Source organism: Nomascus leucogenys, chromosome 3, assembly GCF_006542625.1.
Source record: "Nomascus leucogenys isolate Asia chromosome 3, Asia_NLE_v1, whole genome shotgun sequence".
Lineage (NCBI taxonomy): Eukaryota > Metazoa > Chordata > Mammalia > Primates > Hylobatidae > Nomascus > Nomascus leucogenys.
In genome coordinates, this window is record NC_044383.1 from 118,667,195 (window position 1) to 118,685,825 (window position 18,631).

The 18,631-nt window shown below is 36.9% G+C and overlaps 1 protein-coding gene across 1 annotated transcript in view; it reads right to left on the reverse strand.

Annotated features, from left to right (window-relative positions):
- Window positions 1-692: 692 nt before the first annotated feature.
- Window positions 693-18,631, reverse strand: part of STX7 (syntaxin 7) — a 56,085-nt gene continuing 38,146 nt past the window's right edge. The window contains exons 4-10 of the mRNA XM_003255723.3: window positions 15,822-15,915; window positions 15,003-15,140; window positions 14,109-14,161; window positions 13,492-13,588; window positions 11,954-12,026; window positions 7,558-7,640; window positions 693-3,678 (exon numbers count right to left, since the gene is read on the reverse strand). Coding sequence (XP_003255771.1) covers window positions 3,586-3,678; window positions 7,558-7,640; window positions 11,954-12,026; window positions 13,492-13,588; window positions 14,109-14,161; window positions 15,003-15,140; window positions 15,822-15,915 — 631 coding nt within the window. The 3' untranslated portion in view covers window positions 693-3,585. The remainder of the gene's footprint in view (window positions 3,679-7,557; window positions 7,641-11,953; window positions 12,027-13,491; window positions 13,589-14,108; window positions 14,162-15,002; window positions 15,141-15,821; window positions 15,916-18,631) is intronic.

Here is an 18,631-nt window from a genome sequence, read left to right on the forward strand (position 1 = left end):
CTTTACACTTATAATCCATCAAGTGGTTTCTGTTTTTCTAACTGAATTGTTAAAATATGCAAAATTCATATTAAAGAAAAAAGTTTCCTACCTATCTTGTGACCTCAGTGAATGAGATGCTGCTTTATCCAATCTACTGACTTTGGAAAATCCAGCTGAAATGAGGAAAGATAATCGTGCATGTCTGGCAACCAGGTAATTTCTTTCCTATCTCTCATGTCACAGTATTTTGAGGACACAAATTCCTAAATACTCAGAAAAAATGGTTTTATCTTAATTGATTTATAAACTATATTAGGGTAGTTGTTAAACAGAGAATTTTGTCAAAGAATCAGTACATTGTAACACTTTCAGGCTGCCACTGGTTTAAAATTTGATAAGTGTATTTCTTTGCTGACAAGTCAAACTGTTCAAATGTTATGGAGGACTGAAAAGGCCTGGGATTTACAGGTTCATTTTTTGTTTTAACTGAATCATGAAAATACACAACTTTTTTTTTTTTCCAGGAAAGACAGATGTTATTTACCACCAATGAATTTTTATCATATTTAAAAGAACTTGAAAATGTCATTCAACTCAAATCCCTCATCAACTTACTTCAACCCATTCTGAAACTTCATATTGCAGCAAACCAGCCACGTGAAAGAAATAAATTCAATTTTGACTTTCAAAAAAAATTAATGCTGAATAAGTTACCCTTGTGGACCTTAGCTATTAAGGTGGACAATGACTTTATTTTCTTTACATAAGTTTTATATTTTATTATGACATTCATTTTTTCTACATGAAGACACAAATAAAAACTATACCAACTACATAAACTATTTTGTACTTTCCTTGCCAAACTACAGATGTATTTCATGGTAAGAGGGGCCTTTAAAGGCACTTATTTATCATTGTAGGTGTGTCTAAACAATTGATATTCAAAAACACAACTTTTTGTGTACAAAATTTTACAATTTTTAACAAAAGCAGTGAAGACACTAAACAACCCAGTGGCGACCTCTTCAAAGTGCAGTGTCCTTGGTCACCAATGCAGATGCTACTGGGGCAGCCCGCGGGGCTCAGAGGGTCCAACTCCAGACACTGCATCCACGGTTGTCCTAGACTGAGTTGCACTTGTAAAAGAGATGGTCCCACGCCTACTAAAAAAACAAGCTACTCTAGTATCAATGTGACATCACTCTTTTATCATCAATCATATTGCAAGACCATAGTATTTAACGACCAATACAACAGCCAAATACTTAATGCCACATTGGCGTTCAATTTACCTGGCTGGTTAATTTCAATCTGTGTTTGAGTATTTCTTTTGAGCACACAAAAACAAATGTATAGTCACTTGATGAGGAAATTCTTCACTTTGACTCAAACGGATTCACCATGCTGTCAGTTATGAAAACAACTCTAATTTTATTCTCCACAGGGCAACCTTCACTTTTCACAGCAATTCTAAAACTGACCTACAGAAAAATTCAAGATTTTTTAAAAAATTTGGCTACCATACTATGTTTCTTATTTAATTTTTTCTAATCAATACTATTCTTACATTCCGAATATTTTGTGGGAAATTTTTCCCTCAAAATTAGTATGTTTCTTAAACGAATTGAAACCACTAAAGTTCCTGTTTAAGCCACTGATAACTGCCCCAGTTAAAAATAATAATAATTTAAAATGATTACACTTCAAATAAAGGTACTAAGGTCATGCCCCCAAATTTTTAAGCGCTTTTGTTGTTATTGGGTACTCACTGTGAAGTGAACAGAAGTAAATGTACTTGACCTGTATGAGAATAAACATTTTATCAAGTACAGCAACAAAACTGAACTGATTGTGAAAGCCATGGGGATGTGACTTTGAAACAGCAGTAAGATGCTGGTTTATCACCAGAAACCTCAGGTGCCTCTGTGCACCTGAAGTAAAGACCACATTTGAGCAGGCCTGCTGGGCTGGCATGGGCCTCAGAACAGGTGCTGTTTGTGTGAATTATCCTCCCTGCATTGTCCATTCTGTTCTAGGGCAGTCTGATTCTGACAACAGGAGTCTCTAAGTTCCAATCACTCACTCACAAAAGAGTTTTCTGTAATCCCTTTTGTGGAAAAAAATGGAGTGTTTCTGACATGCAAAGCAACTTCTACCAGTCTGACAAAGTAGGTAAAATCAGTGACACCCTAAAATAAAAACCTGGAGTGAAGTGGTGCTCCAGAAAGATGCTGAATGGCCACAGTGCATGTGGTGATGTCTCCATGCGAGGTTTCAGGCAGCACAGCACTAAGTATCAGGTGACCTGTGGTCCCACCGGAGCACGGTCCTCATGAAATAGGCCTAACCAGGTACCTTTTAACTCATCTTTATTTTGGTTGCAAAGATGTGGTTTACTTAGCTACTTACTATTTGTTCCCATTTGAAGTCTCAGAGCTTGCCAAGTTAAACATTGCCTTCAGTACCAAACTGCTATACAAGAACATTATAAAATACAAACTATAAACTAAGATAATCCTCTTTACAGAATTCAGATTAGTGCATTAAAACAACATTGATTTAAAAAAGGGAAGTGAGATAACTGGCAAACCTCCAATTGCTTTTCTAATGAAGGATGACACAAAATGGCACGCAAGGTAAACACTAAATTTTAAGTGTCAGGTGCTCAAAAACAGTTAATTGTGGGAAAGTTACTTTCCAAAAGTAATTTTGACCTAAAAATAGTAGCCATTATTCTATAAGACATAAGGGAAGGTAAATAATGGCCCACAAAGCCAGATGATATGGTTAAGATAACTAGTTTAGTGGAATAACAAACTGGGATCTTTAGAATCCAAACACAACAGGTATTGGTATTGGTTGTTCATACTCTTCTTCCAAATTATGTTAAACATTTATAGTAACTACACTTCCCCCAGTAAACATCAGACTTAAATAGACCATATGTAAAAACAACCTATCCTTAGTAATTTTACTAGGCAATCTACAGCAAAAGCTTAATATATACACAGAAGGAGTATCAAATAAACTAGAAAAGTATTCACCGACTTCAGAGTAAAAAAGATCTTAAAAGAAAACCAACAAAAAAAAGGAAAGACACTTTGTGCTGTTGTGAACCAGAAAAATACAACCCATGAATAGACCTTAATTATTTTACATTATTGAGAATATTTTCCCTGTTGAAGCAAATCAAAATTAAATTTGAGAATTTTAATTGAAGTAACACAAATCTAGGTGTGTCACAGTGACAGGGAGATGCAGACAGAATACACACACCTTTAAATTTATGAATTCTCAAAACTAAGTCAAGCAGGGTAAATAAATTATAAATGAAAGGCATATGCAATGTGGGCAAAAACTTAACAACTATTAAATTGAAGACCATGGGAGCTATGTCAGCAGTGATATTTAGAAAATCTTTCAGTATTAGAAAATATCAGATTTAATCCAAAGGAACCACCCCAACCCCCCCAATAAAAATAACGAAGTATGGGAACCATCCTTTATACGATAGCTTTAAAATAATAATTAAAAAAACATGATTACAGGAATCTTCCTACATAATTTAGACAATGTAGTGCAACAGTGTGCTCCTTTATAACTTTAGCGGTTCAATCCCCATATGATGAGACCAATAATCACGACTCCAATGACAAGGATAAGAATGATGATGCATAGGGTTTTTCTGGATTTGCGCTGCAGATGCAAAAACAAAAAACAAAAACAAACAAAAAAACATGTTTACAGATTTAGTGGAGTACCTCTACAGCAACTAAAAATAATTTGGTTCATTTCTAGAGTAAAATCAGTAGTAGTATATTGCTCTCAAATTTTTGACTGTGTTTTTTGTTCCTCAAAAATCTCTAACACATATGGCACTATTCTTTCAAAAAAAATTCTTGAACTAATGCTATAATTAAGGGAGCAATTTTTCAACTTTCATTGGTAATTTTTCTAAGGGTGTGGCTGAGCTTAAGAAAGAAGACACCATGAAATAAGTTACTGACTTAAACAAGAGACTGAGGTTACTTATGTATAAAAACAAAGAACAGCTTAAGAGCTTAAACATTCTTTACCTTTTATTAAAGTTTTTCTTAAAAATGAGTCCTCTGAAGATATCAGTAAGTACAAATTGGCAACTTTTCTTCACGTATATTTCTTTTTTTTTTTTTTTTTTTTGTGAGACAGAGTCTTGCTCTGTCGCCCAGGCTGGAGTGCAGTGGCACAATCTCAGCTCACTGCAATCTCTACCTACCAGGTTCAAGAGATTCTCCTGCCTCAGCCTCCCGAGTAGCTGGGATTACAGGTGCATGCCACCATACCCAGCTACTTTTTTTTTGTATTTTTAGTAGAGACGGAGTTTCACCATATTGGCCAGGATGTTCTCAATCTCCTGACCTCATGATCTGCCCACCTTAGCCTCCCACAGTGCTGGGATTACAGGCATGAGCCACCGTGCCCAGCCCCTCACACATATTTCTTGTTTCCAAAATACAATGATTTTGGAATGAGTTTCCAAAATCATTCTCATTCTTTAATATTAAATGGGAAACTACATTCAAAATCTCAACAAACAAATAAAAACCACAGAGCAAACAAAATCATAATGCTGTCATTGAAAACTGAATGGTTAAGAATTTTGTTTCGTTCTTTATTCCTGGTTCAGCTGTAGATTTCTGTATTTCTTTTTTTTTTTATTATTATACTTTAGGTTTTAGGGTACATGTTCTCACTCATAGGTGGGAATTGAACTATGAGAACTCATGGACACAGGAAGGGGAACATCACACTCCGGGGACTGTTGTGGGGTGGGGGGAGGGGGGAGGGACAGCATTAGGAGATATACCTAATGCTAAATGACGAGTTAATGGGTGCAGCAAAACAACATGGCACATGGATACATATGTAACAAACCTGCACATTGTGCACATGTACCCTAAAACCTAAAGATTTCTGTATTTCTTTAATGGCGTTTGTATCTCACATCAACATGCAGGAATCCTTTTTCTTACAAAGTAGAAAAATTTGTAAATTTACTTTGTGTCAAGTAGAAGTACCAAAATATTTATAAAAAGATACATTTCTGAGTTGGAAATTACCCTGAAAACCATAGTTTGAATATTCCACATATTCATCTAATTTTTCCAGTGAATACTCCTTACGTATCAAACACAATTTCTCTAAAATTTCAATATCATGCATAAATATTTTTCCCAGACTCCACTTGGTTACCACAAACACACGTGAAGTGTACCTGTGAGTCATCACGGGTATCCCACAACGGTACATTTGTTGCCTGGGGTACTCCCCCTAGTGTGGGGTAATAAGACCCTGGGGCAATGTGGTGATAAGCGAATTTATCACCTTCGTTATTCTTAGGGTTCACCCAAACATATCAAGGCTTCCAAACAGAACTATCGGAAAGCTGCCTCTTTTCTCAGCACTTGTGCTGCCTGGCCATCTCGTCCCCCTTTGGGAGCTGGGGGAATTAAGCCTGCGGACAGCTTCCAGTCCTGGGGTGTAGCTTGGGACATGTGCTTTTTCCTGTAGGCTTGGCCTTCCACAAGGAAGAGGAAGAGTAAAATGTGGCAGTATATCCACATTCCCCACAAATCCAAAAGCAAAATAAAATACCACATGAACCTAGTCATTGATGGATACTGTGAAGTTTCAGCAGTTATATGCTAACAGCTCCAGAAGACTTCTGGCATTTGCAGATCTGTGTGTGTGTGTGTGTCTGTGTGTGTGTGTGTGTTTTCAATTATTCGTCAGGGATACCTAAAGTCCATGACACAGTGATATAGTCATATTAATTCCACTCAGCTGCATATCTGAATGACATGGACAAAGATAATAAACAGGAGTGACTGTCAGTGAATACAATTGGTTATAACTCAGCAATCTCGATAGCTTCATTATTATTTACTTATCACTGAATATGCAGTAATTTGTCCAGCAAAAGATGGACTGTGAAATGAAAGGAAACTTCTAAGGTTAATGAGAAAAACAAAAAGCAACTGAAAATGTCTGAGAAGGTGACAATATCTTAGATATTTTATAAGAAGTTAACAGCAGCTGGGCATGGTGGCTCCCAACTGTAATCTTAGCACTTTGGGAGACTGACATGGGTGGATCGCTTGAGCCCAGGAGTTCCAGACCAGCCTGGGCAACACAGCAAAACTCTATCTCTACAAAAAATACAAAAATTAGCCAGGCATGGGGGTACACACTATTCGGGAGGCTGAGGCAGGAGGATGTCTTCAGCCCAGGAGGCACAGGTTGCAATGAGGCGAGATGACACCACTGCACTCCAGCCTGGACATCAGAGCCAGACTCTGTGTCAAAAAAAAAGTTAATAAGGTCAAGAAAATGATAACTATGAACGACAGCAACAACAGAATGGAGTTTAAAAATGGAAATCAAATGCTACATGGTATTTAGGGGTTTCCAAAGAGCCTGGCCTTATCCAATTTGAACATCAAAGGTCTGCACATTGTATGATGTATTAATAGTTGATAGTTCTAATATTTGTATAGTACTTGACACATAATTTGTATTTGACACATGCATGTGGACTCCCTATATTAACCCGACTCAAGAAATAAATTCATTCCTGGTGAAGGGTCTGCTGAATGTGGACAGAATATATAATGAACAGTGACACTCCAAGCTAATATGATTTCCACAAGACCTGAAGCAATCTCTCTAGGACAAGGAAATTTGCCTCTCTAGTCCAGAGTGTCACTGACAAAAAGAAAGAAAAAGTAAAAGGGAGCAGCAAGAAATGGGAAGGAGGGGCCTATCACAAAAAGGTTTCTGGGTAGAAATGTCACAATGACATCAGAGATTCCCGGCCATCAGAAAAGCCTAGAATTGTCTCTGCGGCCCAAACACTAAACTTTCTCTCCCTGTGGGCCAACAATTCTGGTTCAACCCTGAGAAGAACACAGGCTAAAACCAGTTCTAAACTGGCTGGTATTATTTAAACAGACTTCTCTTCCATGGGATTTCAAATTTTTTTTTTTTCACTTTTTTTTTTTTTTAAATTATACTTTAGGTTTTAGGGTACATGTGCACAATGTGCAGGTTTGTTACATATGTATCCATGTGCCATGTTGATTTCCTGCACCCATCAACTCGTCATTTAGCATTAGGTATATCTCCTAATGCTGTCCCTCCCCCCTCCCCCCACCCCACAACAGTCCCCGGAATGTGATGTTCCCCTTCCTGTGTCCATGAGTTCTCATTGTTCAATTCCCACCTATGAGTGAGAACATGCGGTGTTTGGTTTTTTGTCCTTGCGATAGTTTACTGAGAATGATGTTTTCCAGTTTCATCCATGTCCCTACAAAGGACACGAACTCATCATTTTTTATGGCTGCATAGTATTCCATGGTGTATGTGTATATGTGCCACATTTTCTTAATCCAGTCTATCGTTGTTGGACATTTGGGTTGGTTTAACATCTTCAGCCACTTTAAACCTAATCTCTCCCTGCTTCCCCAACACAAACACACACACACACACACACACACGAAAAGGATGTTATAAAAAAATTGATCACAGTTAAATTACCTGATAATCTGCTGCCCTTGACAGCTGCTGATTTGCTTGCTGAACGTGCACCTCTGCATTTTCCACATTGGCTTCTATGCTATCTGTAAAATAAAACACACACACACACAAATGTGTTAAACATGTATTGATGCTCCAGTAACAAATCACTAAATTTCATTCAAGGTAAGATTAAATATGATCAGTATTCAAAGGTTAATAGTAGTATATCGTAAAGTTGAATTTTTTCTAAGCTGGCTATAAGAATTATAGTATACACCTATACTATCTTTCAGGTGATCCAAACAACACAAGAGCATTTGTAGAACAGAACCTTGATCATCTTCATTACAGAGCAACTCTGGCTGTACCTGGCAACCCCTGAAAAGTATTGTCACCCTGACATTATCAAATCAGTGTCGGCACAAGAGATGTCTCAGTGTCAAACTTCACAGCTTGGTCTATGTCAAGACCAATGCATAAGAGATCAACTCTCTTCTTTCTACTGCTGAAGATTTTGTTCATCATGATAAAAACTGGTACCTTGACTTTTCAAAGAATATTATGTCCTCAGAGGGAAACAAACAGAAAAATCCAAATGCTAAAACTTGATCCCTTAATCATTAGGTTAGTCATTAATGTTTCTCAATTTCTTTTCCCTCTATGTCTTTGTAAATGTAACGTACTTTAAGTTACTGGAGCATAAAACCTACGCTCTACTTAGTTTGTGTTCTATAATGGCCAACTCAGTAGCAAGCACGTGACAATGTTTATTTAAGGTAAATACAAAGTGCTGAAAGCCATTTACTCTGTGGTCATCAACATACTTCTGTGCTAAAATCTAGCCCGCACCGAGGGCCCATGAAGCCTTCTCAATTGGTGGCAGTTTTTCTTCCCACCCTCCAGGGGCCTGGAGGTGGAACCGGTATCATTTTGAAGCATGAGACCCTTGTCTCTTCCTCCCTACCAACTCTCAGCTTTAAAGCTCATGCTGTCAAACTCAGCCAACTCCCCCTGTTGCAGACATCTATAAATCGCATGGCCTTTTCTTCTCATTCCTTGAATATTGTAGCCTCTGACTCACTGATGCTCTCTCCAGTACTTCTCTTATACATACTGGTGACTTCAAGATCCAACTGCTGACCCTTCTAACACCCTGGCCTCACAGTTCACTGACCATACTTTTTCCAAAGACGAACATCTTTCCTCACCCACCCATTTCCATGGTCACATCCCAAACCCTGCCATTCCAATAACTGCAGTTGTTCCATAATCTCAATTTCAAGGGTCTCACTCTCTGATCACCACCTTCTATCTCTAGAGCTCACTCCTTCGAATTCCCTGGCTCCAACAATTTCCAACTTTCATTGATCCTACCACTTTTTCACTGTCTCTCACATATGGCACGTCCTCACTTCCCTCCTCACCCTAGCCTTAGAGTCCTTGGACAATCACTTAGCCTCAGCTTACACTCATCCTTAGCCCCCTTGCCCCTCCACTTTAGTCATGTGACAAAACCCCAACCAGTACCCATGCAGCTGATTATGGATGTAAAAAGGATTAACCGTGTTTCACTCTAAAGTCATGACTGCCAAGCAGGTCTACTTCGTTTCTCTGACTTCTGAAAGACTACGTCATACTTTCTCTTCTTTCCTCAAGCTTCTCAGGCCTCCTCCGGCGTTATCATTCTCAGCCCATGACCTTGATTTCCAGCTCTTTGAAGCAACAGGAACCATCAGAAGACATTTCCACACGTTTTCATAACCCTATCTACATGCAGTATCTGTGTGTCCTGACAACTTTCTTGTTGACAGGAAGAACTATCATACCCCGAGCAAGGGCCAGCTTGTCCATTTGTGCACTTTATCACATTTCCTATCATTTAACTCAAAAACCTCAGTCCAGCAAACTTCCTCTCTCTCTTACTTATCATCAATATTTCTTTCCCTGGTAGATCACCTCCATCAGTCCCATAGCTGCCATCTTAAAAACAAGCAAACCAAAAACCTCTCATTTATCCCACATTCATTTTTGCAGCTATGACTGCATTCTCTGTTTCACTTTCCCTCTTTACTCCTTGAAAGAGTCATCTATACTTGGTATCCACCACTGTTCTCCTCCCATTCTCTCTTGAGCCTACTTTTATCATGCTTTCACCCACACTATTTCACCAACACAGCTCTTATTGAGGTCACCTATGCCCTACGCATTGTTAAATCCAGTAGTCAAATCTTAATCCTCATTTTACTTGACCTAACAGCAGCATTTCAAACAGCTGACCATCCATTGTTCTTGAAGCACTTTTTTTCACTTCCCTTCTAGGACGATACACTCATTTGGATTTCCTCCACATCACTGGCTATTCTTTAGTCTTTTTTATTTGTTCTTCTTCAACTGTATGGGCTCTGTATCAGAGGTTAAGAAGCTTTTTCTGCAAAGAGCCAGAAAATGAATAAGCTTTGTGGGTTGTATGATCTCTGTTACAAGTATTCAACTATGCCTTCACTGTGCAAAAGCAACCATAAACAATACAAATGAATACATGTAGTTTGAAGACACTATTCTAAACATTTAGAGGATCCAGGGCTAAGTCCTCAGACCCCTTCTATTCTCTATCCAGACTTAATCCCTGGATTATCTCACCCAATCTTGTGGTGTTAAATACTATGTGTACACAGATAACTCCTAAATTTAGATCCCCCGCCCAGACTTCTCCCCTGAACTCCATGTTCACTTTAGCAATGTCTAGAAAACCTTCACTTGGTGTAAAGGGGCACCTCAAACTTAACATATTCAAAAATGATTGATTTCTATCCATTTAAGCCTGCTCCACTTACAGATTTCCCCATCTCAGAAAACAGTAACTCCATCATCACAGTGGGCCAAGCTAAAACCTTAGCATCACCCTTAAATTAACTCTTTCTTTCACAGTCATACCCACTCAGTCAGTAAATCTTTTTGGCTCTCCATTCAAAAAATATCTGAAATCCATTAACTTCTCACCATCCCTCTAGTTCCATCCTGATCCAAGCCAACAAGATTGAGCATCTGGATGACTGCAATAGCTTTTAGGTGGCCTCCTTGCTTTCGGTCTTCTTCCAGCAGCCAAATGAGTCTTTTGAAACCGAAGCAGGGTTATAGCACTCCTCTGCTCAAATCCTCCTTGGTTTCTCATTCATTTGTAAAAACTGAAGTCTTCCTATATGACGTCATCCCCTGCCCTTGGACATGATCTCCATCTCCTTCTTGCTCATTAAAAATGTCAGGTATGCTTCTGCCTCAAGGCCTTTGTACTCGCTGTTCTCTCTGCCTGGAACACTTCCTCTTACTTGCTCCCTTAAATCTACCAAGGCTTCACTAAAATGTCACCTATCAGTAAGGTCATACCTGACTACCCTGTGTCAAGCAGCAACAATTTCCACCCCTAGCAGTCCCATCTCTCTACCCTGGCCTTATTTTCTCCATAGCACTTATCACCATTTACTTGCTTTTCTCGCCTTTTAAAAAAATCATCCTTCCTCCCATTATAAGATCAATTGAGATAGGGTATTTTATCTATTATTTAATTTCAGCTGAATCTCCAATGCCTAGATTTGTGTCTGGACATAGTAGCCACTCAACATATTTTGGATGATGAATAAATTGGTTTTTGAAATTTTATCCTGTGATCTACTGGGGATACAGAGGAGGGTAAAAATGGATAAAAAATAGTTACATTGAAGTAAAGGTGCAAATATTTCAGTTGGACCAAATTCAGAAAATATACTAAAAGTATCTTTAGACATACCAATAGATAGCTCCAGATTTCAAGATGGTCAGGATCCTGATGAATGCTAACAACTACACCCTAATTGAAATGCTATTACATTCAATACTTAAGGGATTCTTTGCAACTTTAAAAAAGAAAATCACTTATAAAAAGAATTCCTAACTTCTATGTAATACTACTAAATTCATCTACCAAAAAGCTATTAAAATGAATGATTAGGCAAATGGCTACCTATTCCCTAATACCTAAAAGACAAGAGGTCATGCACAGTTACATATACCACAAGTTTCCCCAAAAGTGCTTAGCATGATGACAATTACATTGGAGTAAGACTAAAACCAGAGGCCCTGGAAATAAACTGGAATAATGTTTCATGGTGCCTTCCATGGTCTTGGCAGCAATAGGCCCTGATTAAATTTAGGCTTCTGAAATAAATGAAGCTGGTTATTTCAAACAGCACGAGTCAAAAATGAGATCTGCTTTAGATAATGCCAAGGCTGATGCTTACTGTGTTTTATAGACCATGCTTTTGGTTCCAGGGAAACCAAAAAAGGGACAGAAAGTGGTTACTCTTCTGTGAGAAAGTTACAGCAGGTAAAGTGCATGTAGCTTGTTCTCACCTCCAAAATCTAAGTCAGCAGGTCTTACCTATTACATCTCCTTGTTCATGAATCATCATTCCCAAATCTTTAAATATTTCATTAATATCCATAATATCAGCCTAAGAGAAAAGGCATATATTATTATAATCAGAAATTCAGTCCCCATTCCACAAAAGAAGAAAAATTTTAAAAACCCAAACCACTACTCACACATGGGTGGGCATGCATCTATAATACGTAAATACAATACATAAACTTTGGAAATATCAGGAAAATATTTGACAATAATTAAGAAGAATTTGAACAACAGCCATCAGTTCTCTAAAATAAGTTTGTGGCATTAAAAATACCAAGTGAGTGAGGCAGGATGGAAATGAAGGATAATAGAGAAGAGCCATGGATTGCTGAGTTCATTTAATACAATCTGATAGTTTTGGTATCACAAGCAGTATCTACTTACAAGGGTACAAAATATTCTTAGCACGTATTTCTGGTAAAAATTTACACATCACTTTGACAACTTAAAATAATAAAACATTAGGTGTAAATTTAAAGTCTCACATTAATAATTTGAACATGCAATGGATTAGTGAAATATCACTACTGAATAAAGAAGTTATAAATTAGTGATTAAAGAAAATACAAATTTACTTTTCTTCAATCACACAATTAACTACTTCATAAGGTTTTTATAAGGACTAAATGAGATAATTAACATAAAGAATTCATCCCACAGTGCCTGGCACATGGAAGGTCTTCAATAAATTATAGCCATTGTTAGCTATTATTAGCCTTCTTTCTAGGAACTAAGTAGGTTCCATAAGAACTATGACTTAATAAATCCTTTAGATCTCTTTGATGTCATAAACATAGTAAAGAGAAATAAAATTCTTTGAAGGCCTTATAAAAGGTCTTACTCATGCAGGTATGATGTGTATCATGTGCCCTGGGAAGACATCCAGACTCTCGGACAGATATTTATCTCTATACTGGTATTTTCTCAATACTAAGGTGGTCCATAGATGGCTTAATAGAATAGTAATAATTTTTAAAAAGCTGCAGTAGGAGGGAGTATGTTCCTTTATCCTAGCACAAACAGTAAGGACAATATTATATTTTTAAAAAAGGAATTATTCTAACTCATACATTACAAATGCTACCAAACTGACACATTAATTTTCTTTCTCTGGGCCAGACATGGTGGCTCACACCTATAATCCTAGTACTTTAGGAAGCCAAGACAGGCAGATCACTTGAGACCAGGAGTTTCAGAACAGCCTGGCCAACATGGTGAAACCCTGTCTCTGCTAAAAGTACAAAAAATTAGCTGGGTGCGGTGGCATGTGCCTGTAATCCCAGCTACTCGGCAAGCTGAGGCACAAGAATCGCTTGAACCTGGGAGGCGGAGGTTGCAGTGAGCCGAGATTGCACCACTGCACTCCAGCCTGGGCGACAGAGGGAGACTGTCTCAAAAAGAAAACAAAATTTTTCTGTCTCGTGCCTTCTCCCAGCATTACCTAAGCATCTTGAGAACAAACTCACTAAGAACAGAGCAGCAGCCCAAGTCTACAATGTAAGCCTTACTTCAAGTTGCCTGATAGAAGATTCTCTCTCATGAATAAGGCGGAGGTCATCCTCTGTAATTTCTTCATCCTGCGCCTGCACTTGAGGTTGAGTTTGGCTGACAGAAAAAAATGAACGTGGGAAAAAACAAAGATTGGTATTCAAAACAATGGGACCTATTTAAGATATATTCATTAAATAGGATATTTTATTCTCCAAAGTCACAGAACTACTCAAAAGAATTCTAAGAATATAACAGGTATGTTAATAAAATTTTATTCATTTTTCATTTCACTTATATCATTTTATCTAATGTGAGTTTAGAGTTATTACTTAATTATTGGAAGCTGTATTTGTCAACTGGGTATTTCTTCTTAGCTGATTTAAACCTCATATAAGGGAATGTCTATATCAATAATTAAGTCCATAAACATTTATTTGGAAAATTTTATATATTTTATAATAAATACTTTATAATTACTTAAAAATTTTTTCAAATTTACTCTGCTTTCAACATATAAACAACTTAGCATATTTATGATATAACATATTGAAAGCTTTAATTCTGTTCCAGGGACCTTAATGTATAAACTTTGAAAGATTACCTTTTGATTTGTAAAATGTTTTGTATTTCTTACCTTTCCCAGGATACAAGATTCCTTTCTTTTGAGCTGTCCTCAGGAAAACTGCCCTGAATAATTTAGTAACAGGATGGAATGAGAAGGGGCAAAAAAAAGCAAAAATGAGAAAAAATAAACAACACTCATATTTTCCCTTATAATAATCTAAACTGATTTATGTACATGTCTGTGTGTGTGTGTATGTGTGTGCGTGCGTGTGTAGAGAGAGACAGAAAGAAGTTCTTGTTCTAATTTTTCCGGTCAACTGCTTCAAGTAAGAATATAATGATAAGTAATTTTATATTCTAAGTAGACAAGAAAGGAATTCACTAAATATTCTCAAGGGTCAAATAAATATTATTTAGTTAAAGCTTAATGTAGTCTTGGAATCCATATGTTAAAAATAACTCGTGGTAGTTTGTAAGGGAATTTAAAATTAGATTAATTCAAAATTCTATTGTAAAGCTTCCTTTCATTTATTTTCTCCAGGCTCATGTTGATTTTCAATATTCATACAACATACTTGTGCCATTCATCTCCATCATCTTGGTGTAATCCAGGAGGAAAGTGCTTTCTATACTAGCATGTACACAAGCAGAAGGCCTCAGTACCAAGACGATGTGAGAATACTACTCAGGATTTGATCCCTAATCTTTTGACAAAATATGTCTCTATATTTTTATATACTCTGTAATCTTCTGTACAATGACACAGAAAAAATAACCACAGTAATACATAATTATCATCCTTTTCTAAAAATGGAGCAGAAAAGCACAAAAATAAACATTCAAGAGCTGATTTCAAAGATATTCACAGATCTTTATGACTTAAAAAATTATGCTACTATAGACTTCTATGGGACCCTTAGCAAGTAACCATGTTCATTTCTAGAATGTCTTTTAAAATACTTACAGACACTCTGGAACTGGCTCTTACTCGAGCAACAAACTCTTTCTCTCTCTCAGCAGCCTGCCTCTGGACCTTTTGGAAGTTTGTCAGTGATGTTGTGAACTCTGCCACTAAGCGATCCTTCTGTATTTTCCTTTGACGCTAGAGGAAAGAGAAGAAAAAGCCAACTAGAATCTAGCTGTGAAGTTCAACAGAATTTGCAGTAGTTGGCTCTTTATTTAACCCTGAAGTTTTCACTTACTCCCCAATTACAGGGCCTTACGGATTAACTCTCAATAACATTCTGATAGTTTGTCAAATACTGTGCATATTTAACTTGAGGCAAAAGACCAATTATGCTGGATTTCTCACCTCAAGTTTTCATGCTGCTAAAAACTAGCTCATTATTTTGAGGCTATTTTAAAGTAATTCTTTTTCAGGCAAATAAAGCCTTATACTTTTAGCTAAGTAATAACTTCCATTAAATAAGCAGGGAAATAAATATGTGCCCCCAGGACACCTCACATCTTGAATGAGCCTGCATGTTCCACACAGTCAGCCCCGGAAGGCCAGGAAATAATTACTCAGGAAGCATTTTCTGAGAACTTACTTAATTATGGGTCAGGGAAAATGCATGGAAATAATTTTTGCTTTATTGAACCACAGGATACTACCTGAGCAATTAAATATAGTTTTGTGCTCTGTGAACTAATCTCAAACAGAATTATTTTTTATTTCCTTTCTAGCATAATTTCCTTTCTAGCGTAACAGTTCAAAGATCCTACAATGCATTTGGTTTTCTTCACATTCAATACATCAACAATGTGTCTTAAAGCTTGATACCTGTTCACTGGGGGTGGTGGGCAGAGATCCAAACTCTTTAATGTACTTATCTGTTTCTTTGGCAAGCTGGTTAGTATACTGCTGCTTCTGTTGCCTAAAGTGAGAAAACACGCATTACAGCCAAAAGACTAATATACTTCCTTAAGCTACAACTCTGCCTTTTGAATCAACACTGACAAAACAGTTCCACAAAAACTGCCCTTTCATAAACTGGCTCTCAACTTTCTCTATCAAAAAAAAAATTTCATATCCTATTCTTTGATAAATATTGAGCAAATATTACATGTCAGGTTCTTCACTCACACAGGGTAGGTGAGCTTAGAGAAATCAATTCAACAGCCATTTAGAAACACAGATGACTCCAATCAGAGGGAACTTGAAGGAGAGACTGTTAGATGTCTGATCCTTTATGTTTGAGATACTGGGGATGTGGAAGCCCTTTATCTGCATCTCACACCTGGAAGGCCAGGTGAGCAAGAAAAGATTTGTTACCTTAGACTTTGCCCAGTTCCCAGATCTAGTTATATCTGGCCTCTCTTACTTCTCTATGTGAACATGTATATGCTATAGATACTTAAAAAAAAAAAAGGGAGGGGGAGGGGCCAGGCACGCTGGCTCACACCTGTCATCCCAACACTTTGACAGGCCGAGGCAGGCAGATCACTTGAGGCCAGGAATTTAAGACCTGCCTGGCCAACACGGCGAAACCCCATCTCTACCAAAAATAACAAAAATTAGGTAGGTGTGGTGGTGCATGCCTGTGATCCCAGCTACTTGGGAGGCTGAGGCAGGAGAATCACTTGAACATGGGAGGTGGAGGATGCAATGAGCTGAGATGGCACCACTGCACTCCAGCCTGAGCAACAGAGGAAAACTCTTGTCTCAAAAAATAAAAATAAAACTAAAAAGGAAAGAGGCAATAGTGGTACAAATTTACTATTATTTAAGTTTACGCTGGAAAAAATAATGGCATTTCCTTGTAAAGGGAAAGAATACAATAAATAAAAGAAATAAATTATAGTCATCCCACAGTATCTGCAGGGGATTGGTTCCAGGAGCCCTGTGGATACCAAAATCCGTTGATGCTCAAGTCCCTGATATAAAAAGGGACAGCATTTGCATATAATCTATGCATATCCTCCCATATCTTTAAATCATCTCGATTATTTATAATACCCAATACAATAATGTAAATGCTACGTAAATAGTTGCTATATTTTATAGTTGTTTTTTTTTATTATTATTGTATTGTTATTTTTTTCTTGAATATTTTTGACCTGCAGTTGGTTGAATCTGGGGATATATAATCTATGGATACAGAGTGCTGACTACATATCCATATTTTATCTAGCTAGCTTATAAATTGAAAAGATTTCCAATTTAAAAACATGACACTAAAAAAAAGCTCATATTAATTGTGATGTTTTACAAATTACAACATCAGTACCTCTTATATATTTCATCTCATTTTAAACGTGGTCTGGTCACACTTAGGGTCCTTTAAAATAATGAGACATTGTATAAGAATATGCTTAAGAATAGGGATCTGTATTTGACTGACAAAGGGTAATTAAAATCTATTTCTATCTCTATTTACCAAATACCCTATCTTTAATGCATTTTTGTAAATCTTTGGAAATCATAATATAGTCAAAGTTTTAAAAAGAAGACCTGAGGCCGGACATGGTGGCTCATGCCTGTAAGCACAGCACTCTGGGAGGTTGAGGTGGGTGAATTGTCTGAACCCAGAATTGAAGACCAGTCCAGGCAACATGGCAAAACACCATCTCTACAAAAAATACAAAAATTAGCCAGGCATGGTGGATGTGCCTGTATTCCCAGCTACACAAGAGGCTGAGGTGGGAGAATCGATTGAGCCTAGGAGGTCCAGGCTGCAGTGAACCATGATCATGTCACTGCACTCCAGCCTGGGTGACAGCGTGAGATCCTGTCTCAAAAAAAAAAAAACAAAAAAACCTTAGTGACTACAGAGATATATTCAGAATCTTCACTATTAACTCTATCAAAATATTAGAACTATTATGAATTATGTACTTCTATTCCATTTTACTTTAGTTTAATGAATTGTGGTTTATTATTTAGATTTGGAGCATTTTTACCATTCTGACACTTACCCACTGTGGAAAAATAAAATATAAATTAGAGATAATTGTAAGTTCTTCAAATTGTACTTCCTAAAAATATGAATTCCTATTACCTATATTTTAATATTGTCCTCTTTGCAATTTTCCCTCTATAGTTAATGTTGTTTCGAAGTATCCCTTACTAGATATATGTGACTTGAAATTTACAGCTGTAATGGTACTGAAATAAAATTTAAGAGTTAAGTTCTTAAATGACATTGGGCAACTCATTAAACCTATAAGAGACATGAACAAAATGGAAACAATTCTTTTGGTCTATTTCTCTTACTCCAATTCTGTAAGGTTTAAATGAGAAAATATGTAAAAATACTCTGTAAAATCCATAACATACCACAGAAAAAATATTATTGCTATGACTGCTGCTCTTCTAACAGCATATTAATTTACTGGAATATGTACTATATAATTCATTATAACTTTTTTTTAAACGGAAGCTAATGCTCTCTGAAATTCAATTATGTAGGTATAAACTTGTGGGAAGACAGCTCACTAACTGGATATGTATTGGATCTAAACCAAATAAAACTCTGGTGACTGCAGGGATTGTTAGCTATGGAAAGTAAATCACATAAATTGAGATACTAGAGTATAATTTTTCAACAGCTGTCAAAAACAACCTACCTAAAAACTATAAGAAATGCAACT